The sequence below is a fragment of the Astatotilapia calliptera genome, chromosome 14 (assembly GCF_900246225.1).
Source record: "Astatotilapia calliptera chromosome 14, fAstCal1.2, whole genome shotgun sequence".
NCBI lineage: Eukaryota > Metazoa > Chordata > Actinopteri > Cichliformes > Cichlidae > Astatotilapia > Astatotilapia calliptera.
In genome coordinates this window covers 14233496-14255983 of record NC_039315.1, presented here as the reverse complement: position 1 = coordinate 14255983, position 22488 = coordinate 14233496, and the positions used below count along the sequence as shown (strand labels likewise).

General features: G+C 38.5%; 3 protein-coding genes across 3 annotated transcripts; 2 read left to right on the top strand and 1 right to left on the bottom strand.

Annotated features, from left to right (window-relative positions):
* The first annotated feature begins 1166 nt into the window (after nt 1-1166).
* On the top strand, nt 1167-4324 carry LOC113036629 (extracellular calcium-sensing receptor-like). The gene is made up of 6 exons (XM_026193044.1): nt 1167-1302; nt 1440-1722; nt 1825-2397; nt 2754-2876; nt 3088-3211; nt 3426-4324. Exons 1-6 carry the CDS (start codon nt 1184-1186, stop codon nt 4322-4324), a joined length of 2121 nt encoding a protein of 706 aa, XP_026048829.1. The 5' UTR covers nt 1167-1183.
* Nucleotides 4325-9972: 5648 nt separating this feature from the next.
* LOC113036626 (extracellular calcium-sensing receptor-like) lies at nt 9973-14388 on the bottom strand. The gene is made up of 7 exons (XM_026193039.1): nt 14050-14388; nt 13431-13718; nt 12670-13221; nt 12355-12573; nt 11054-11177; nt 10478-10950; nt 9973-10395 (listed from the first exon to the last, which is right to left on the bottom strand). Exons 1-7 carry the CDS (start codon nt 14368-14370, stop codon nt 9973-9975), a joined length of 2400 nt encoding a protein of 799 aa, XP_026048824.1. The 5' UTR covers nt 14371-14388.
* Nucleotides 14389-16742: 2354 nt separating this feature from the next.
* Nucleotides 16743-21828, top strand: LOC113036625 (extracellular calcium-sensing receptor-like). Its single transcript, XM_026193038.1, has 10 exons — nt 16743-16746; nt 16843-17002; nt 17355-17643; nt 17738-17824; nt 18171-18362; nt 19087-19356; nt 19417-19620; nt 19718-19937; nt 20702-20818; nt 20927-21828. Exons 1-10 carry the CDS (start codon nt 16743-16745, stop codon nt 21826-21828), a joined length of 2445 nt encoding a protein of 814 aa, XP_026048823.1.
* The last annotated feature ends 660 nt before the right edge of the window (nt 21829-22488 follow it).

Here is a 22488-nt window from a genome sequence, read left to right as displayed (position 1 = left end):
TGCAGGTGGGACATGTGCTGTTCCTCCGAGATGCTGGTCCCCAGGATATAATCTAGATATACAAAGCCCATATTCTGTGGGCACAGAAAAGGACAGCCCACACAATACCAAGGCGATCATGGCTCAAGAGTTGGCAGTTCGTCTTGTAATCGGAAGGTTGCCGGTTCGAGCCCTGGCTCGGACAGTCTCGGTCGTTATGTCCTTGGGCAAGACACTTCACCTACTGCCTACTGGTGATGGCTGATGGCGCGATATGACAGCCTCACATCTTAGAATAGAAGTTCCAATTCCCAGGGTCTGATCCCCAGTAGGTGTATCGCTGAGTGGGGAAAAATGGTTGGACACATGAACAGGTTGATGGGGCATCTGTTTAAGACTATGCTTCCTCTTTACCGTCACCCAGCCAGCCTGTTTCCCTGGCTGCTTGGGATAGTCTGCTACAGGGGACTGGCTAGCTATGTGGTTTTCAAGGGTGTGAAGCCGAGTCTCCAATTCATTGATCATGGCCTCCAGAGTTAAAAATAGGTTACATTTATTCCAAGCAACATAATTGCTAGAGGCTGAGGAGTAACTAAACATCTGACACAATGAGCAGGAAAGTGCAGGCGGGACAGGTGAAGAGGCCATGGTGATAGCAAGGTGGCTACGAGCTAAAATAAGCTAGTAAAACCCTAAAGACAAGAAAAAAAGAAAAAAGAAACCCTAAAGACAGTGAGTGAATACTTTGACTATAAATTAGCAAGTGACTACAAGGAGAGTGTGCTTCGAATAAAGCATGTGAAGATTACTCCATGAAAAAATAAGTTATCTATAAGTGTTTTAACAAAACTGCTAGGCAGATAAGCTTCACAAAAACACCACTGTGTGTTAGAACAGAAGATGATACTCTACCGCACAAAGAGCGAACACCAAGTGACAGCGCCACGCAAAGTGGATCTTGAGTATATGACTATAGGTCATATGTAGAGCATTTCAGTGTTGTCCTAAGCTTTCCAACCTGAGATCACTATGCCCTTTGGGAAATGATAGATCATCTGAGTTCATCCAATACTGTTGTTATAAGAACTGTGCTCTCATGCATATGTGGCAATACAGTGCAAACATGCAAAGAGGTATCCTTCTTTTTCTCTGTGTTCTCAGCACGAACACAGTATCTGGATGTGAACTGTTAGGCAGGTTTGATATGCCAAGTTTGTTTAAGGAAGGTGACATAATGATCGGAGGAATCTTCCCGATTTTCAACAAAGAAATAATCAGCACTTCTGCATTCGATAAGGAGCCACCTAAAGTGCAGTGTGAAGGGTATGATTTAACACAAGTGGCTTTCGTTTGTCATGCATGGATGTTTATTTGTGTTTAAATTCTTGTCATTGTACTTTATATGTGAAGCAGTAGCTTGGTTACTTTATGACTGTTATCAATCACTATAATGTTTTTAGGTTTGACTGGAGAGTTTTTCGATGGACCCAGGCAGTTATATTTACTATTGAAGAAATCAACAATGATCCAGCTCTCCTTCCAAACATATCTCTTGGCTATAGGATCCTTAACTCTTGTGATTCTCCTACAAATGCTTTACGCGCCGCACTAACACTGGCTAGTGGAGCAGAGGAGGTAGATGTGACTTCTCATTGCCCACCAGCTGTAACTGCAGTCATAGCAGAGGCAGGATCAACTCAGTCAATAGCTGTGGCAGGAATTTTTGGAACATTCCATGTGCCAGTAGTAAGAGATACAATTATGTTTTATGATGCTAAGTGATATTTGATGTTTTGGCATTGTATGCTGTTGCACACTGTTTCAGTGTTATTTTCTCTTCTACAGGTAAGTCACTTCTCAACGTGTGCTTGTCTGAGTGACAGAACTAAATATCCTACATTTTTTAGAACAATCCCCAGTGACTACTACCTTGCAAAAGCTTTGGCTGCACTAGTCAAACATTTTGGATGGCAGTGGATTGGAGCCATACAGTCAGACAATGATTTTGGACGTAATGGAATTCTTGCTTTTAAGGAGAAGGTTGAAAAGTTTGGGGTTTGTGTTGCTTTTGTTGCATCAGTTCTACGCACGTACACAAGAGATAAATTTCTAGAAGTTGTGGAAATAATAAAACAGTCATCTGTCAAAGTAATTTTGGCTTTTGCTGCTGAGGGTGACTTTTATCCTTTGATGCAAGAGATTGTGAACCAGAACATTACAGGAATTCAGTGGATTTCTTGTGTGGCCTGGATAACAGCACCTCGACCCTCCACACCTGAAATCTACACAGCTTTTGGTGGAACCCTTGGATTTGTAATGCAGAAGAAGGCTATTCCTAAACTAAAACAATTTCTTACAAGTATAAATCCATATACAGATCCACATGCACCTTTTATGAGGGATTTCTGGGAGAATATGGTGGGCTGCACACCTATTTTACCTGGAAATACAGGTACTGAGGCCACATTAAAAAGATGTACAGGCAATGAAACATTCATGAATTCCGACCATGATTTCTTCGATGTCACAGAGCTCAGAGGAACCCATAATGTCTATAAAGCAGTTTATGCTATCGCACACGCCCTGCATCAGCTGATATTTTGCAAACCCGTTGGAGAAAAACCTGTAACGCTATGCTTGAATCTTTCAGAAATGCAGCACAAGGAGGTGTGAAATAGTGTATCATGTTTAAATTTGAAAAAATAAAAAAAACCCCACAAAAATCCAGCATTTATATTATTATTGTATCTAATACATAATCTCTTCCTTTCTAGGTCAGTAAAAGCTTACAAAGGGTAAATTTCACAAATCACTTTGGTGCCGAGGTGTATTTTGATGAGAATGGTGATCCTCCTGCTAATTATGAAATTATTAACTGGCAGTTGATAAATGGAAAAGTGCATCATGTGACACTTGGTAATTTGACATTTGCTGCAAATGGTGATTACAAGCTCAGCATCGAGGAGGAAAAGATAGTGTGGAGGACAGGGAAAACAGTAATTCTCTCTTTTTTTTAATACTGTACACTTATAGTATCTCACCTTTTTATTCTTTTGTTAACACATAGTCTGCCATTGATACAATACTTTAAAGTTTCTTTTGTCACAGGTGCCCACATCAGTATGTTCTAATGTTTGCCCAGTTGGAACCAGAAAAGCTCAAATTCGGGGAAAACCTATATGTTGTTTTGACTGTGTACCCTGTGCTGAGGGAACTATTGCCAACTCAACAGGTAGGTAAAGTGTTTATGCATTTCTGTTGCACACAATGTAAAACCACAAATTCAGTGTCTCCATATATATAATATTTGCAATATCAATGTTTTACTGCATCTTTTTTCAACTGAGTTTTTAAATTACAATTTTAATATATTATAATTTGCTATTCTCCTAGAATGGCATCTAGATCCATCATTCATGTGTTCTGTTTATCTTCAACAGGTGCAGCAGACTGCACACCTTGTCCAAAGGAATACTGGTCCAATGAGAGAAAAGATAAGTGCATTTCTAGAACTATTGAGTTCCTGAAATATCAGGAGCCCATGGGAATAGCTGTAACATTTGTATCCCTGTTAGGGGCCTCAGTATCTCTTGCCACAATGGTGGTTTTTGTCCACAACAAAGAAACTCCCGTGATGAAAGCCAGCAACTTTGAGCTAAGCTCTCTCTTATTATTCTCTCTTTTTCTGTGCTTTCTCTGTCCTCTCACTTTCCTAGGTAAGCCAACAGTCTGGTCATGCATGCTGCGTCACACCACTTTTGGTGTGACATTTGCCCTTTGCATTTCCTGTGTCTTGGGAAAAACCATTGTTGTTGTCACAGCCTTCAAAGCCACATTTCCTGGTAACAAAGTTGCTGGAAAGTTTGGTCACGCACAACAAAGAATCATTGTTTGCTCCTGCACTTTGATTCAAATGGTAATATGTGCATTATGGCTGACTTCAAACCCACCTCACCCACACAAGTTGTTCACATCCAGCAACAACATGATTGTTCTTGAATGCAACACAGGCTCTGAGTTTGCTTTTTATGCAGTGTTGGGATACATAGGGATCCTTGCAATCATTTGTTTGATCCTGGCATTTATGGCAAGAAAACTTCCTGATAATTTCAATGAAGCCAAATTGATCACATTCAGCCTGCTGATATTCTGTGCTGTGTGGATTACCTTCATCCCAGCATACATCAGCTCTCCTGGAAAGTTCACTGTAGCTGTAGAAATATTTGCAATTTTGTCTTCAGCTTTTGGCCTATTAAGTAGCATTTTTGCACCCAAGTGTTACATAATATTTCTTAAGCCAGAAAAAAATACCAAGAAACATATTATGGGAAAAACTATAAACTAAAAGATTAAAAAACCTTAACAATTTAAAGTTATGTCTTTTTTTTTTGTTTACATGTATATTACTTTAGTAAACATTCTGAGTCAAAAGTCTGCAACACATTAAATAACAGAGTTTGGGTATATACATATTTAAATGTAATTTGTGACTGATAAAGGATTTATAATTAACATTTCAGTAAATTGAAAGATATGCTCTATGCTGCTGAAAGAAATGTATGACAGTAATTGTATGCAAATTTTGTCCATCTAAACATAGACATGCACACACATGCAACACAATTTAAGATTAAAAAAATAAACTGTTGCCTGCTTATCAGTCTCTGTAACACTATTCTAAACAAAACACAGTAAATCCTTTGAAATAATCATGTGTTCCATTGAAAAAACATGAAATATGACATGAAATGCAAAAGGAAGAAATAAGCTACATTTACTACTTATCAGGGGAATATGTCCTATGTCTGTGATCCATAAATGTAAAAAACTGTGTAAAATTAACAAATCAACCACTAAAGATTTCTGCTTTCCTAAAATGAGGAATAATGTGAAGTCTTACATCAGTTACATCTGTAAAAGTAAACATTTATCAAAGCCCTGCTGCAGCTGTTGTGTGATTTCTAGTGGGTCATTGATTTACACCAGTAAAGTAAGAATAACATTTTATGTGCCTGCCTTTCCCAATAAATGAACAAAACTGGCGTAAACTTTCCCTTCTACCACATGCTCTTAGTTCCATTTGAAGGGTAAAGCAGCTCTTGAGGCAACTGCTGTTTGGCAATATGTTGGCACTACTTGTGTAATGTAGTGGGCCATTTCTGGAAATGATATAGTGCTTCGTACCATCTAGATTTAATACTAAAGTGACCTGTATGGTAAATTCTGAATAATTTCAGGAATGTTGACAGGAACACATAAATGTTGTGTGAATAATTTATTTATATAAATGTCATAATAACTTTAAATAAAATCATCTGACATTTTCATGTTATTTTATTTTATTATTACATGACTTTCTAGAGAAACAGACAAATGCAGTCTCCCTTTGGCAGAAGAGCAATTAATAAGGTTTAAAAATGCCAAACTCAACCCAACACATTAATACAAGCACCTAACTTCTTGGCTACATGTATTGGTGACCCTGTCATTTATTATAGATTGAAGGATTTGCTTGTGAACATGCTTGTGTGGCATATGTTTTATGTTCTCCAGCAACAGTGGCAAGTTGTTTTTATATCTAACCAAACAATATCATTTTGTTTATAAGTACCGTATGCCATCCATCCATCCATCCATCCATCCATCCATCCATCCATCATCATCCGCTTTATCCGGGGCCGGGTCGCGGGGGCAGCAGCCTAAGCAAAGAGGCCCAGACCTCCCTCTCCCCAGCCACCTCCTCCAGCTTATCCGGGGGAATACCAAGGCGTTCCCAGGCCAGCCGAGAGATATAATCTCTCCAGCGTGTCCTGGGTCTGCCCCGGGGCCTCCTCCCGGCGGGACATGCCTGGAACACCTCACCCAGGAGGCGCCCAGGGGGCATCCTTGTCAGATACCGAACCACCTCAGCTGGCTCCTTTCGATGTGGAGCAGCAGCTGCTCTACTCTGAGCCCCTCCCGGATGGCCGAACTTCTCACCCTATCTCTAAGGGAGAGGCCATTACTGCAGCTGTAGCTGCAGCCCCAATCCGTCTGTCGATCTCCGGCTCCGGATCTCAGGAACTCATCTCCGACCCGGAGTGGGCACTCCACCCTTTTCCGGCTGAGAACCATGGCCTCAGATTTGGAGGTGCTGATCCTCATTCCCGCTGCTTCACACTCGGCTGCGAACCGTTCCAGTGCGAGCTGGAGGCCCTCACCCGATGAAGCCAACAGAACCACATCATCTGCAAAAATCAGAGATGAGATTCTGAGGCCACCAAAGCGAAAGCCCTCCGCTACTTGGCTGCGCCTAGAAATCCTGTCCATAAAATTTTTGTACTGGAGTACCATATGCGCCAGTCTAATTTGCTACATTGACGTTCTATGTTGGAAGCTATAGTCTTCGTAATGTAATGGTCACACAGACATTAAGAATGAAATCAGTTTCTAAATAATTTGCTGGTTCTTCGCCCACTGCCCTTTAGACATGATTTTTTCCTGAGAATTCTCATTAGGACTGTTGAGAGAGATTTTCAGGCTTAGGCCCAGCATTCACCACCTTAAATCAAACCAGAAAATGAATTTTTTGACAGAAACTCACTGATATAAGACATCAACTGGGTGGCGAGTATTTTGGTTTTGCAATACTAACAATCTTAGACTAGTTTGAATCTCAGTAACCTCAGATCAAGTTTTCTGAAAATATTGTGAATGCCAAACTCTAGAAATAAGTCGTCTAGAATTTTTAAATTGATACCCTGAGCTCAGAGCCTTCCCATACCCTGGCTGAATCACCTGTGTCTTATCAACCTCATCATCTGAAATCTAAATGGTCTAGCTCATCAATCCAGTCTCTGCCAGATTATCTGCCCTTAAGAGTGGTAACCAGGCTCAGTTCAGTTGCTTCTTGTGCTCCTTGCTTCTGTCTACTAATGTCATCTCTATCTGTTTTCCCAGCGCTCATTCCTCCTTTGCAATAAAGCTGCATTTTGAGTTCAGTCCCGTCTCTGAGAGTCCTACATTTTGGATCCAATACTGCTGGTTTCAGTTCCATGACAAATGATCACGACCACAAAATGTCAGTGAATGTCAGAAAAGTCTTTCCACACGTATACTTTCACGAGTTCTTAGTGATAATGAAATATTGTTATTTTAGCATTAAATTCATATATTTGTCTTCCATATAGTATGTATGTATATGACACACCATTTCCTCTCCAGCTTACGAGTTATCTGCTTTAGGCTAGGTGTTTGAGAATTATACCACGGAGTCAGGTACTTCTGATTTGAGGCCTTATTTTTCACAGGAGCTACAGTATCCAGAGTCGTACGTAGTGAGGAGGTAAAATTATTAACAAGATAATCTACCGCTGTTGGAGCAGCGTTCAGATAGCTGCTCTGCTCTATGTTGGTACAGGGCATTGAAGATGATGACAGTGGGTGGATTATATTCTTAAATTTAGTTACAGAACTTTCAGAAAGACATCTACTTTGATGAAGTCTATTCCCCACTGCTGTGTACTCAATGATTGTAAATATAAATGTTATTAGAAAATGATCAGACAGGAGAGGGTTTTCAAGAAACACTGTTAAATGTTCAGTTACTATGCCACATGTTAAAACAAGATCTAGAGTGTGATTAAAGTGGGTTCTTTAACATTTTGAGAAAAGCCAATTGAGTCTAATAACAGATTAAATGCCATGTTGAGGCTGTCATTTTTAACATCTACATGGATGTTAAAATCACCCACAATAATTATTTTATCTGAGCTGAGCACTAAATCAGATAAAAAGTACAAGGCTAGGCATCAGGCTTTCAAATTAATTAAAAGTCTGTCTTGGTCTTTGGTCTTTCTCTTGCATTTCAAAGCTAAGTAATAACAAACTGGCTATATGTCCTGTGAAATGGTCATTGATCAATGGTGGGTGATCAGTGGTCATGACAATTTGCATATTAATGATCAAGGAACTGACCTCACAGCCCATCGCTCATTCGGTGGGCTAGTTCAGTCATTGTGCAAAGGTACTGTTTAAAGTTGGGGAAACCTGCAGTCAGCTGAGACTGAAGAAGTCACTTGGATGAGTAAACCAGGGTTTTAATAGTTTTGCAATTTTCATTAGTTTTTATTTTTATTTAGTTTTGACTTCAGATTTTCAATTTTTTATCAGTTTTAATTAGTTTTTACCAATTGTTTGCTAGTTTAGTTTAATTTTTATTTTTTTGAAAATCCTTAGTTTCAGTTTAGTTTTGATTAGTTTCAGTTATAGTTTTATTTGTGTTTGCAAAAATTAAGTGTAACAAAATCCCAGTTTCATCATATCAGTCATTCTCTTCTGCTTATCCTTGGGTATGTTGCTATTCCAGCTACCATACCCTGCACCCTGGACAGGTAGCCTGTCTGTCGCAGGGCTAACACGCAGAGACAGACAACTCACATTCCCACCTATGGGTTCTTTACATAAATAAATAAATAAAGGCAGATGAACAACCATTGATACCAGGCAACTATAAAATGTATATCTTGGCCCCAATGAGACTATTAACTCTTGCAGCACCGGGTGTTCGTAATTTTGGTTCAAGTGAATTGATAAACTTTTTGAAGGCAATTGACTCACACAGTTATGTAGATATCCCCGTCCTGTTGTCTCGGGATGCATCACGCTGCCTTGCCTGGGGTTAGCTTCTGTTTTCTGGGGATGAGGGTTGAGTGTGCTCCCTTACCTTCTCAAGGTAAGCTAGGTTAGCCTTCTTGTGTCAGCTTTTCAAGTGCACTTTAAGGTTTGTGGGATTTTTTTTCCCTTTAGAAATGTCCCTCATAATTTATCTCTTTCCACTACAAGACACTTGCTTTATCCAAAACACAGTCATATTCAAAGTAATCCCAAATTGGACTCTGGCGCTTTCTCCAGACTTTTCCTGACATGATTCTGCGTGTGGACGGAGCAGCAACACAGACGACTCGACTAACGTACTGCCACCTGCTGGCATAATGAGACACAGCAAGAAAAAAATCTGGAAACTAAAATTCATTTTCACCCTTGACTATTGTATGACACGCACACATCAATGAAAACGAAACACATTTTTGCTATAAATTCAGTTAATTTTAGTTAGTTTTGTGAACACTCATTACAGTTTTAGTTAGTTTTCCTTTTTTTGTTTTTTACATTTATTTCCGTTAACGAAAATGTTTTTTCACTTCTAGTTTTCATTATTTCGTTAGTTTTCGTTAACGATAATAACCTTGGAGTAAACGAATCGTTTCTCCCTCTAAAAAAACACTATGTCCAGATGAAGAGAATCAACTGTTTTTGGAATTGTTTCTGTTGTGAGAACAGACTTCAGCAATAAAATGTAAAAACCAACATGACTATCCTTACATTTTACATTAGATTTTGTAATTTTGTCTACAATCTACCATATCATCTATCTACCATATTGTTATGAATATATTCATATTTTTCCTTGATTATTGCTTTGGTAATTGAATTTAATGGCCTATTATTAAAATATTTTTTTCACCGGTTACCTCACTGTTACCAAATTACCAAGCTGTAATGGGAAGTTCTTCCAAAAACTGTCTCATTATCATTTTAAAATAAAACATATTTTCTATATTTATTTTTCCAGGTTATTCAGTGTGACATAGAAAATTAAAGATACGATCTCTTCAGAGTACTTCAGGTAGAAATAATTCATAAGGAGACAGAGGCAGTGAAAAGTAGATATAAATTTATTATGGACTATCACTTGACAATCAGAGAAAAGATGTTACAACAAGCATGTACCCAGGTCTATCGACTCTCCAAATAAGAAAGTTCTTACAGGTCAGCGCATGTAGGTTGTATAATTGTTGCATGCTGTTCATATGACGCAAGAGAATTTCAATTTGTTTAGTTTTTTTTTTGTTTTTTTAATTTAAATTCCAGGTTTAGCAACACAAGCGTAGGTTTATGTGTTTAAAATCTATTTCTTATTTATTACACTTTTTAACACCAAAAAATGTAGTTTCATCTTTGCATGATTTTTTTTTTGCAGTTTTTTTCTGGTCTTAGCAATATAATATAGCACTTTGGAACAAAAATGCAAAAAAGAAGTGCAAAAGCTGAAGCTAAAATGGCAAAAATGTGAACCGCTACTGTATATTTTCCAGCTGTGCTCACATAGACTGGGATAAAAGTAATCCACACTGCAAAAAATATTAACATGCTGAAAGCAATGAACTTTGCCTCATTAAAATTATCAGGCAGGTTTCGAGCTAAAAAAGCCATTAGAAGGCACCCACAAGCCAGGATGCCAATGTATCCAAGAACAGACCAGAAGCCGACCTCTGAACCGGGGACACACTCCTTGATGATGGTAGCCCCGTGGTAATCTGTATTATTGTTGGCATGAGGTGGACTAGTGAGCAGCCAGATAAAACAGATTATTACCTGAAAGAATTCAAAAATAACAGGAGAATGGTCATTTTTAAGTGACACTATGAATCAATATTGATAGCGTCAAGATTTCTACCTGGACAGCTGTTCCTAAAAGCACACTGGCTCTCTGCTGGTTAGATCCAAACCATTTCATAACATTACTTCTTGGTAGTGTGGATCTAAACGCCATCAGAACCACTGCTGTCTTGGCGAGGAGGCATGATATGCAGAGGGCGAAACTGATCCCAAATGCTGGGTACCTAATACGGCAAAGCCAGTCTGAAGGCACACCAATAAACAGCAAGCCAACAAGGAAACAAATGGCAAGGAATGCCAAGAGGAGAAAACTCAGTTCCATATTGTTGGCCCGAACCAGTGGTGTGTCTTTAAATGAAATGAATATGGTGATGATGAAAAGGGAAAGACAGGCTCCAAAAACAGATGCAACACATAATAGAATACCCATAAACTCATAGTAAGATAGATATTCAGTAGTCCTTGGTATACAGAGGTTCCTGGCTGTATTGGACCATGTGTCTGCTGAACAGTGTGAGCACTCCAAAGAATCTGGTGATGAACAGAGAACATAACTTTTACTTTATTGAAGCCAAATTTTAAATGCCAACATAAAAATATATGTTTGGATTAAAAATAAAGAAGGAAAACATACCAGTCTTATTACTAACTTCTCCCTCAGTACAGGGAACACAGTCATAACAGCAGATGGGTTCCCCCTTTCTCCTGACGACGCGAGTACCTGGTGGACAGCTGCTGCTGCATACAGACTGGATAGCCTGACAGGGAGTTTAATCGCTCAGAAACTATAGAGTCAAATTTTATTTTTATACACAAATCCAAAAGTAACTTGTTCTATATGAGAATAAATATGCATTATAGATTTACAAAGTAAACCCAAGTCAAGCTTACAGGTATTATGGAAAAAGCTGAATAATAAAGTTTTAATAAAACTTCAAGCAACGAATACAAGGGTACCAATTATAATTTTTATCATGAGCGCTATATGTTTGGGGGTTTTTTTTGAGCTATATTATGTCTTTAAAAAAAGAAAAGATCAGCATAGCCATGAATTACATTAAAGTGAAATAAAGTGAAATGCTAACTTTGTAAATAATTTGTGGTGTTCACAAATGTATGTATATTACTATGGTATATGCATTCAACTGCAACTTATGGTCATTAATATGAGGTCAACATTAATAACTTCAATACATTCATTATTGTAAACATACAATGGTGAAAGTTTGTCACAGCCTACATTCTCAGCCCCTGGCTCTCTTTGAGTGTCCATACTGGTCTGCTGAGTATGCAGCGCTTCACTGCTTCAGCTATGCTCCTCTGGCCTGAAACCTGTCTGATTTGGCTCTTGTGGTCTCTGATTAGCACTCTACACTCTGGACTCTGCTCAATTCAGCTATGGCTTCTCTGTTGCTCAGCCAACAACCCACACATTTCTCCTCCTGTTCCGTCATGCACTCCCCAACTCTGACCCAACTCGAAAACCCATCCTTTTATCTAATAAAAGTCCCTGATATAGTTATCTGTCAATCAGATCTAGCTAGCCTTGGCTCATGTTATTGCAGCCTTCATATTTAAATGTCTGTAAATAAAATATGCTGCTAGGCAATTCAGCATTCAGGGTTGTTGTTTACATATTTCTATGGTGTCAAGTTCCAGATATAAGTGGTCATAATTTATTTATTTTATTATCCCACGCATCCAGTAATAAATCAACTTGAAAAGTGACCAAATGCGAGAAGATGGGCTGTTAATTTAACAGAATAATTTGATTTTTAAATTCCAGGGTTTCAAAACGACCCCTTGGTAATTCTAATGTTAACAACAAAATATGCTGCACACTAATAAGAACAAATAAGTTGATGTTTTGATCAACAGTGCATACAACAGTCTAAAAGGTGAACATGGTCTCAGGCCTGTTTTCGGAGAACACACCTTCTTTCCTAGAGGCCACTGGATCACTGAGTCATTAATAACTAGGCTGTGTCCAGGTAATGAAGCATCATAGAAGCCGACTTTCACCAAATTAAGAGAGCCATCAGGCGCCCTCTGCCAGTTCATTAGATCATAATAAGCAATGGGGTCACCATTTTGATCAAAATTGACTTTCTCTCCCAGTGCTGAGAAATTTGCATGTTTCATATAGTGAATGAGCTGTAACAAAAAGAAATAAAATGTTATTTAAAGAAAATATATGGGACATTTGACTTCAGTATTTTAAGATAACATTGAACCCATAATTTGACTCACCTGCCACGGTTTAAAATTTTTGGGGTCTGCACACGTGCCATTAAGAAAAGGCCCCTTTCCTACTTTGCAATTACTCAAATCTTGTAGGGCATAGGCAACTAGGTACACAGCCTTGTAGATATTATATGACACTCTTAGCTGTGTCACATCAGAATAAGGAGAGTAAACATCATTTAAATCCTCTGTCCCTTTACATGGCTGTCTGTCAAAGAAATTGTCAGAGCCATGAGAATGGGTATTCAGTGACCCATTTAGTCGACAGTCAAAAGTCTCTTCCCAAAATTCTGCCAGGAAAGCTGATTTATGAAGAGAGGATGCTGTAAGACTGGTGAGATGTTGTTTAAGCCCAGGAATTGTGGCAGCTCTCCTGATCGCAAATCCTAATGTTCCCATCAGAAGATCTCCAGACTTTTCCCAGAGTGACTTGGCAGTGGCCCATGCCTCACTTGCAATCCACTGCAGGCCAGTCATGTTCCGACGCATGATCTCTCTCAGAATACTCTGCATCTCCGACTCACCAGAAAAGTTAATGATGACCTTTGAGGATGAAAACTAATAATGGGAAATTTAGATATATTTAATACTTAATTAATTGTAAAAATCCTAAATAATGGATTGTATGTAGAAACTAGGTCCTCTTTGAATATTCTTCTTTCTTAAAGTTAATATTTTAAATATAATAAATATGAAACAAGTCATTTTTATTACTAATTCTACAAATATATAGATATAAAAATATATTAACATAGATGCAGAGGTACCTGAATGACATTCAGTAGGTCATCTAGAGCCTGCTGACTGACCACTACAGGGTAGAAATGTGTGTAGGCAGCACACACACCATAGTGCACTGACTCCTGAAGGAAGAGCTGGATGGCAAAACGGGCATAATCAGATTCCACACCAATCACTCCCACCCAGGTCCAGCCAAAATAACTAACCAGTTGAGCCAGAGCTCTAATCTGGAAGGTGTCACTAGGCATGGTGCGCATAAAGGTAGGGAACTCCCTTTGGTTACTCAGACAGCTGCAGGATGCAAAATAGCTCACCTAGATTTACAGCAAACATTAGTTAACCATTAGCATGATGAGTTGCTGAAAGGGCTGTGAAACAAGCATCAACAATATAATACCACTGCCCTCATAATGATCCACTGATATAGGATTTTCACACTATTTAAAATGCAGAAAGAGAGAGCTGTAAGTCTACTACTTATTAAAAAAAAAAGAGGGTAAGTTGAAAATGTTTTTACATTTGAATGTATTTATATATTTCTTAAAATATAATTAGTTAATCGACACTGCAAACCTGATAAAGGTGTAATTACAAACACAGGAGTATTACATTCAGCACTAGCAGTTGCAGGTCAGACTGTCTCACCAGAGGGATATGGAAACAACCCAGACTTCGAAGCAGTGCCATAGACACCCCAGAGCCAGCATCTCCTATGATTACTGAAGACACAGTTTGGCGAACAGCATCACAGCCTACGTTATAGCCATTGGTTTTTAGAACTTTGTCTCTGTAGAAACTCTCGGCTCTGAAGCCTTTGTCTGGCTGCCCATTAACCAACAACAAAGAAGCTCTCAGAGACACAGGTATGTCATCACAACTGTCATGGATGTGAAAACCTAGCTTTAGGTGTGGCAGGAGATCACTGCGGCCATTGATTTCTTTAATTGTGAAAGTCATGGTCTGCATCCACCGCAAGGCACGAGAGCTGAAACTATACAGAAGTGTAGAAACAATTAATCATACGATACACATCACACAAACACACACATGTAAACCGTAAACAGACATAAATGAGTTTGTGTGTTACAGTAGCAAATGTGTGTTAACTACTGTGAATAATAATCACTTACTACTTATACATATTAGTTTTTGGTTTTTCTTTATAGGTTGAATGAGAAAACACAGGACTGTAATGTAAAGGAAATAAACCCCCTATAACTACATCTCCATCCTCGTAAAGACTATTTTTATCCTCTTCTCCCAAAAAAACACAGTTATCCAAAACAGCAGCTGAGCCATGTTTGTTGTTCATAAGATAAAGAAATATAAAAAGCCATGCAATCAACAATGTCATAGCTAACTCAGGTTTGAAGGAATGCTGTAAAACCTTAATGATAGAAAATACATAAAAAGAAAACAAGAAATATGATATTTACAGACACAGTTTAGTTATATACTGTGGGACACAGATCTGAGAGGACTGCCCACAAAGGGGCTGAAACATCACTTAAGGTAACCAGTAGGTAATTTAGAGCATGCTATTGGGTGAAATACACACGCACGCACGCACGCACGCACACACGCACACACGCACACACACACACACACACACACACACACACATTAATAATATTAATTTGACTGACATCCCATAGCTTTAATATGATATTGTCCCACTCTATACAACTAAAACAGCTTTAACTCTTCAACTCAGTCAGACAAGTACTGTTTGCCTAGCAAAAGCCAAACCTAGACTCATCCATTAAACTGCAAGAGAGAGAAGCATGGTTTGTCATTCCAGAGAACATGTCTCCAATGCTCTTGGGTTCACTGGCGGAATATTTTACACCATTGAACTGAAATGAATTGAAGTGGATTGAATTTAACTGAATTGAGTTAAATTGGATACGTATCCCTCTCACCCCCTTGGGTTTTGTCTGTGTCTTATTTTCAAGCTTGGTCCTCTACCAGAGGGTTTCAGGGTTTTGCATTTTAACTTCAGGACAGAGACCACTAATGTTTTGCTTTGAATAGGCTGGATATGCTATTCATCTTGGCCATTAATGCTCCTGTTATCACTCAGACACTTTGGACTTTACCATTGGAAGTCAGGGATTTCTAATCCATATGCATCACCAATTTTCCTGTATGCAATCCAAGCTCTTTGGTTGTGCTTTTCAGGGTGTGTGCCCCACCTTTCATCTTATATCTTACTGCTGCTGAATATGCTCTGGGGCACCTTTGCACAGTTGTTGAAGAAATTACTTGAACCAAATTAAATTTGTTTATTTTTGCATTTTTTTGTTTATTTTTGCATTTTTTTCTTGAATATACAAACAAAGTTGTGTAAAGGACCAAAACTACTTACATATTGCAGTTTATGGATCCTTTCCGCATTAGAAATTGTTATTCTAGCATTAGAAATGACCCAGAGGCACACCTTTGTTTTTGTTTATCACTTTGCTATGTAAGTCTTCTCTGACATGTGACAAAACAAAAGATATTCTGTTCCAATGCAAACACTTACGGTAACTCACTTCTCAAAACAAATGAGCATAACAGACTGTAATTATACTACTAAAATGTCCCTGCAAAAGGACAGGGAAATTTTCAGTTAAACAAGAACCACTCCTAGATTGCAAACCTCCTCCAAGGCAACTCAGTGTCTGGACAGTATTTACTCTTAACGTCCTACATAATGTTTATATAAATTCTATATAAACATTATGTAGGTTTCAAGGTCAAAAAAGGTAAAACTTTTTTGACCTTGAGGAAGAGGTCAGAGATCCAACATAATGTTATATTTAGAATTCCCATATATCATTCCCTATATGCCTGTATGTTGTTAATACAAACAATGGCAGTAAGAAGCATAGTTTTAAATCACGCTATATAGCATTATAATTGCTAATAGACCTTGGGATATGTTATCATGCTGGATATGTTAACATGACCTCACCCCCTAAAACGATTTATGGAAATTCAATCAAAACGTTTACAGACAAAATGACACACAGCCACGCACAAGAAAACCTTACTGGTCATCATAAGTAAACTTTATTAATTAATCCTTTCTTTAAAGACTAACCATAATTTAATATATTAAAATGTATTGGCGTTTAATTGATGTATGTTTTCCCAATAAAATATTTAAAATATATTCTAACTCCAGTACAATGCCATTCAGAGTGCAGTAAACATTTTTAGTAAATGAGGTGGGGCTGCTGATGACCAAACCACACAGCTCTGGATTGGATATACTGATAATGGGAGGGCCATATACTGACTTTAGATACAGTATATAACGTTGCCTAAAAACTTTTCCTGTTTTTGTGGGAATGTGTAACACTATGCATCTACTTACCTTTCTTCCTTTGCTTTATCATGTTGGTATACTTACCTTAGTTTACATACAAACCTCTAATTTTACCTCTTCAGCCACATCTGCAGGAAAAGTGTGCATTCTTCAAAACAGCTTTGAGCCAGGCTTTATAGCTGAGGGTGACTACATTATTGCAGGAATCTTTCCCCTTCATTATAACCAAGAAATGCCAGACCTTAACTGTACCTACAAACCACCGCCAGTGAAGTGTAATGGGTGAGCATAGTACACTGTTTCTGTCTATCTATTATTTATTGAATAATGTGTCATTTTGTTGCACTGCCTGTGGACTGTATTGTTATATGGAGTATTTATACATGCTATTTACTACAATACAGTGTTAATGTTATCTAAAGTTTTAGACAATATGCCTAACTTGCTGTAAGAAAGAGAGAGTAAGAAAACAGGGGAAAAGTAATCTACTGTGCTAATGCACAAGACAGCTGTAAGTCAAATTACTACTAATTTTAAATCAGAACAACGCTCGAAACGAAAACACTGTTTTCAGTGTTTCTCCACTCTTGTTGTGTGTAATGTGTATTGTATTTTTCTGTCTTCTGAGCCACAGATTTGATCCCAGGGCTTTCCGCTGGGCTCAAACGATGAGGCTGGCAGTTGAGGAGGTAAACCAGAATCTGGAGCTTTTGCCAAATTACACCCTGGGGTACAAAATCTTTGATTCGTGTGCATATCCACTGACTGGCCAGAGAGCTGCTATGGCTGTACTAAACGGGATGAGTGAAGATGACTCTCCCATGTGTAGCGGTGCTTCTCCACTCCTTGCTGTAATTGGTGAATCTGGTTCTGCTCAGTCCATTGTGGTGTCAAGAATCCTCCAGCCATTCCAAATCCCAATGGTAATAATGCCTCTTTTAGTTCTAAATCCTCCAAACCTGCAAGTCATCATTATGATCTGTTATACTCTCCTCTCCTTTTTTTTGCTTTACACAGATCAGTTACTTTTCTTCATGTGCATGTTTCACTGACAGAACAAAATACCCTACCTTTTTCAGGGTAATCCCTAATGATGATTATCAGGTAAGGGCCTGAAAACAAAACAAACAGAATGATTTGTCAGTGCTCTATCATTTAAAATATAGATGTTGAATCTTTATGTATTTTCAGTTGTTCCCTTACTGAAATAACCACAATGTATAACCAATGTAGTGATTTACAAACCATGGCATTTTGTGGTGTAGTTTTGAAACTACACTGAATAAATAAGTAAGATTTAAAATATTCAGACTAAATACCAGTAATGTAATTAATTAATTTGGTCTTCCACTGATATACTACATCAGAGTCTAAATAGCATATTAAGACTTCAACATTATTAAAATATGTCAGTGAACTGAGTAAGCTGAATTTATTCTGTTGAACCCAGGTGAAAGCAATTGCTCAGCTGCTGGTACGCTTTAACTGGACTTGGGTGGGGGTGGTGCGAGGAGATCATGAATATGGCCGTTTTGCTGTGCAAGGCTTAATGAGAGAACTACAGGGTACCAGCGTGTGTGTGGCATACCAAGAAATGATTCCTCTGCTCTACAATCAACAGAGGGCACTGGAGATCATGCAGGTAGGTAGAGACCATCCCTGATATGACTTTTATTAGAAAGCTGTTTTTCCTTTTTCACTTGAAAACTTCTGAATTCCTAATGCTGAAAGAGGTTTGCAAATATAATGCAGTTTGATCATTTAAAGTAAAAAGAGAGTTTAAACTGCTCAGTTTGATTCAAAATACCCGTATTGTAAAGGAAAAAATCAGTAGACAGAGCCAAGGTTCGGACACTACGCTAGTTATATTTTTGTATACTACTGATACATGAATGCTTCTACCAACAGCACAACTCCATCAGGCACAAAATAAGAATTTTTTTCTGTCTTAAATTTAACTAAGGAAATATGCAAACATCACACCGGTGTGATATGTTTACATACTTGTGACAGCAAATTTTGCACTCTGCAAGAGAATTGCTTAAAAAAAAAGAGTATGCCATGAGGCCAGCCATTAAAAAAATAGCCCTGTCTGTGATTTTCAGTTACCAAAACAACATTGACTTGTAGTATATCAGGAACAAAAATCCTTACAAAAGCTGCTTTTTAATCCCAAAATAGTGTTTTTAGACTGGCACAGGCCTTTAGTCAATCTAACCCCAAATGCCAACAGATGAGATTATTACAAAAATCTAATATCATATCAATGTGCCTTTTCCTGTAGCCATGTTTTAAAATGATGTATTTTTCCTTCCCTCTTCCTTGCAAACTCTTTCCTTCTTCCTCATGCATTATCTTTATAAAAGGTAATGCGTAGCTCTTTGGCAAGAGTGGTGGTAGTATTTTCAGCTGAGGGGGAAATGACGCCTTTCTTGAGAGACTACATGAAGCAGAACATCACTGGAATCCAGTGGGTGGCTAGTGAGGCCTGGGTCACAGCATCTGTCTTTACAGGGAAAGAGTATTACCCCTATCTGGGAGGTACAGTCGGGTTTGGCATCAGAAAAGGTTATATCTCAAGACTCAGCAACTACTTGGAAACCGTAAACCCACAGAGGTATCCCAATAATATGCTGGTAAAGGAGCTGTGGGAGGCTCTGTATGGCTGTAGTCCTTCACTGTCTTCTGCCTCCCAGTTGCCACCTTGCTCAGGGCAAGAGTCACCACTGAAACAGCATTCAGCCTACTTGAATACATCAAGCCCTAGAGTGGCCTATAATGTATATAAGGCTGTATATGCAATTGCTCATTCCCTGCACAACCTTCTCATGTGTCAACCAGGCAGTGGGCCTTTTAAGAACCAGTCATGTGCACAAAGTGACAATGTACTGCCTTGGCAGGTATAGTCCAGAATACTTACCATTAGTTAATACCACTTAAAGTCTTGTCTGCTGTATGTCTGTTTAAGTGTTTCATGTTATGTAATGGTTTCTCAAGCTCCAGTACTACCTGCAGGAAGTGAAATTTATAATTGCTGGGGAAGAGGTAAACTTTGACTTGAAGGGTGACTCTATACCCTATTATGATATTATCAACTGGCAGCGAGGCACAAGCGGGAACATTGAATTTGTCAACGTGGGGCTGTTTGATGGAACCAAACCTGCTGGAGAGGAGCTGGTGATCCAGGAGGACATGATAATGTGGGCAGGGGATCAGAGTGAGGCAAGCTGCTCACACTGTGTTTTTACCTTCAGATGTCAACTGTTGAAGTTCTGTAGGTTAAGATGGAGGTAAGTCAGGTGTGCAGGACAGTTTGGATCTGATGTCCATCCCTTTGCATACATGGATAGTAAACAGTCAGTATTCAAAACGAGACATAAGGCTGAGGTATGTTTGATACTCAATCCTCTCTGTAAACCTAACGGCACAACTTATCAAAGGCATTTGTAATTCTACATTCAAATTCCATCATGACTGTTTTAAAGCAGCTAAGTTAAATACCTTGAAGCTACAATAACTTTTTTCTGTTTTGATGATAGATGCATAAATATTACAGGGAATAAATTTGTAGGTAGTAACTCCTTTCTCTGTGGGCAAATGACAGCAAAGCCTTTTCAATTTTTTTTCCTGGTTACATTGACTAAATGAATAAAGGGGAAAAAAGTATGGTTCTATTATTTAATAAGTGAGGAAGGAGAAAATATTGAGCATAGTTTTCCAGGGGTTAAACTGACACAAATTTTAACCTACATTATAACCTACATTATAAAATCCAGGCATTTATTTACACTGACTTTAAACAGAAGAATTTGAGGAATACATATTTTGATTCTTATTTGATTAAGCAATTAGCCTTTATTTAATTGTTTGTATGATCATTGGCCCAAGCAAATAATTCAGTAACTAACTATTATATTCGTAGGACATTCTTTCACTCATCAGAGTTGGGATTCATATGCTTTCTACCTTGCCAGGTGCCAGTGTCTGTATGCAGTGCCAGCTGTCTTCCAGGGTCCCGGAAGGCTGTCCGTCGTGGGGAGCCTGTCTGCTGCTTTGACTGTGTACCATGTGACAATGGCAAGATTAGCAATCAGACAAGTGAGTTTAAATCTAAGTATTACAAGTCGCAGCATTTTAAATGTAATGTTCTGATACAATTAGGCAATATTTAAATGAACTCTTGCTTTTTGACTCTCTGTCTTTCAGATGCAATAGAATGCACATTTTGTCCCGAGGACTTCTGGTCAAACAAAGACAGAACAGCCTGTATCGCCAAAAAAGTGGAGTTTTTGGCCTATGATTCCTTAGGTATAGCCCTGACAGTCACTTCTGTGGTGGGAGCTTGTCTCACTATAGTTGTTTTAGCAGTGTTCTTTTACCACAGAAACACTGCCATTGTCCGTATCAATAACTCTGAACTTAGTTTCTTTATCTTATTTGCTTTAACACTGTGTTTCCTTTGTTCTCTGGTTTTCATTGGAGAGCCAACATTTTGGTCCTGCATGCTGCGTCACACTGTCTTTAGCATTACATTTTCACTTTGCATCTCCTGCATCCTGGGAAAGACACTGGTGGTGCTGGCTGCTTTCACTGCCACCCGTCCAGGGGAAAACATCATGAAGTGGTTGGGACCCAAGCAGCAGAGGGCCATTATTTTCAGCTGCACTCTTGTTCAAGTAGTTATTTGTGGCGCTTGGCTAATTGATGCACACCCTTATCCTTCACGAAATACTAAATACGAACGCTCAAAGATCATATTGGAGTGTAGCGTAGGATCAAGCCTTGCATTCTGGTGTGTTTTAGGATATATTGGTCTCCAGGCCTGTCTCTGCTTTGTACTGGCATTTCTGGCACGCAAGTTGCCAGGCAACTTCAATGAGGCCAAGTTTATCACTTTTAGCATGCTGATCTTCTGTGCTGTGTGGCTGGCATTTATTCCTGCTTATATCAGCTCCCCTGGAAATTATGCAGATGCAGTTGAATCCTTTGCCATTTTGGCCTCCAGCTTTGGCTTGCTATTCTGTCTGTTTGCTCCAAAGTGTTACATAATTTTATTAAAGCCAGAAAAAAATACAAAACAGCACCTAATGGGAAAAGAAAAGAAGTAATCAGTTAACCGTTTTAAAGTTGTTTGATTTGAAATTTCTATTCACTGTTTAATATTATTTCTTGACCAATTCTAATATACAAATCTATTTCCCAAAAAGTCGTGATCAGGCTGGAGAAGAAAGTGGTACTGAAGAAAGGAGGAGGAACATTTTGCAACTAGTTAGGTTAACTGGCAGCAGGTTAGTAACCTGATTAGTTATAAAAAGAACATCTTAGAGAGACAGAGTTTCTCAGAACTATAGATGATCAGGGGTATGGCAAACTGCCAAATTCTGCATCTACATTGTTGAACAATTTAAGAATAATATTCTTCAACATTAAGTTTTGTGGAATTTGAATATGTCACCCATAATATATGGTCAATGTATGCAATATAATCAAATGTTTTCTCAGAGAACATAGTTTCCCATATCATCTACAAATGTGAGTTAAAGCTCTATCTTGCAAGAAGAAACTATATGTTAGCATGATTCAAAAAGGCCACTCTCTCCTGTGGGCCAAAGACAAGTTAAAATCCCAGCAACTGGTCTCCTCAGTTCCCAGACCTTTACACATTGCTGTTGGAAGAAGAGGGGATGCTACACAGTGGTAAACATGGGCCTGTCCCAATTTATTTGGGATGGGTTGCTTCCATCAAAAATTAGTTGATATATTTTTTT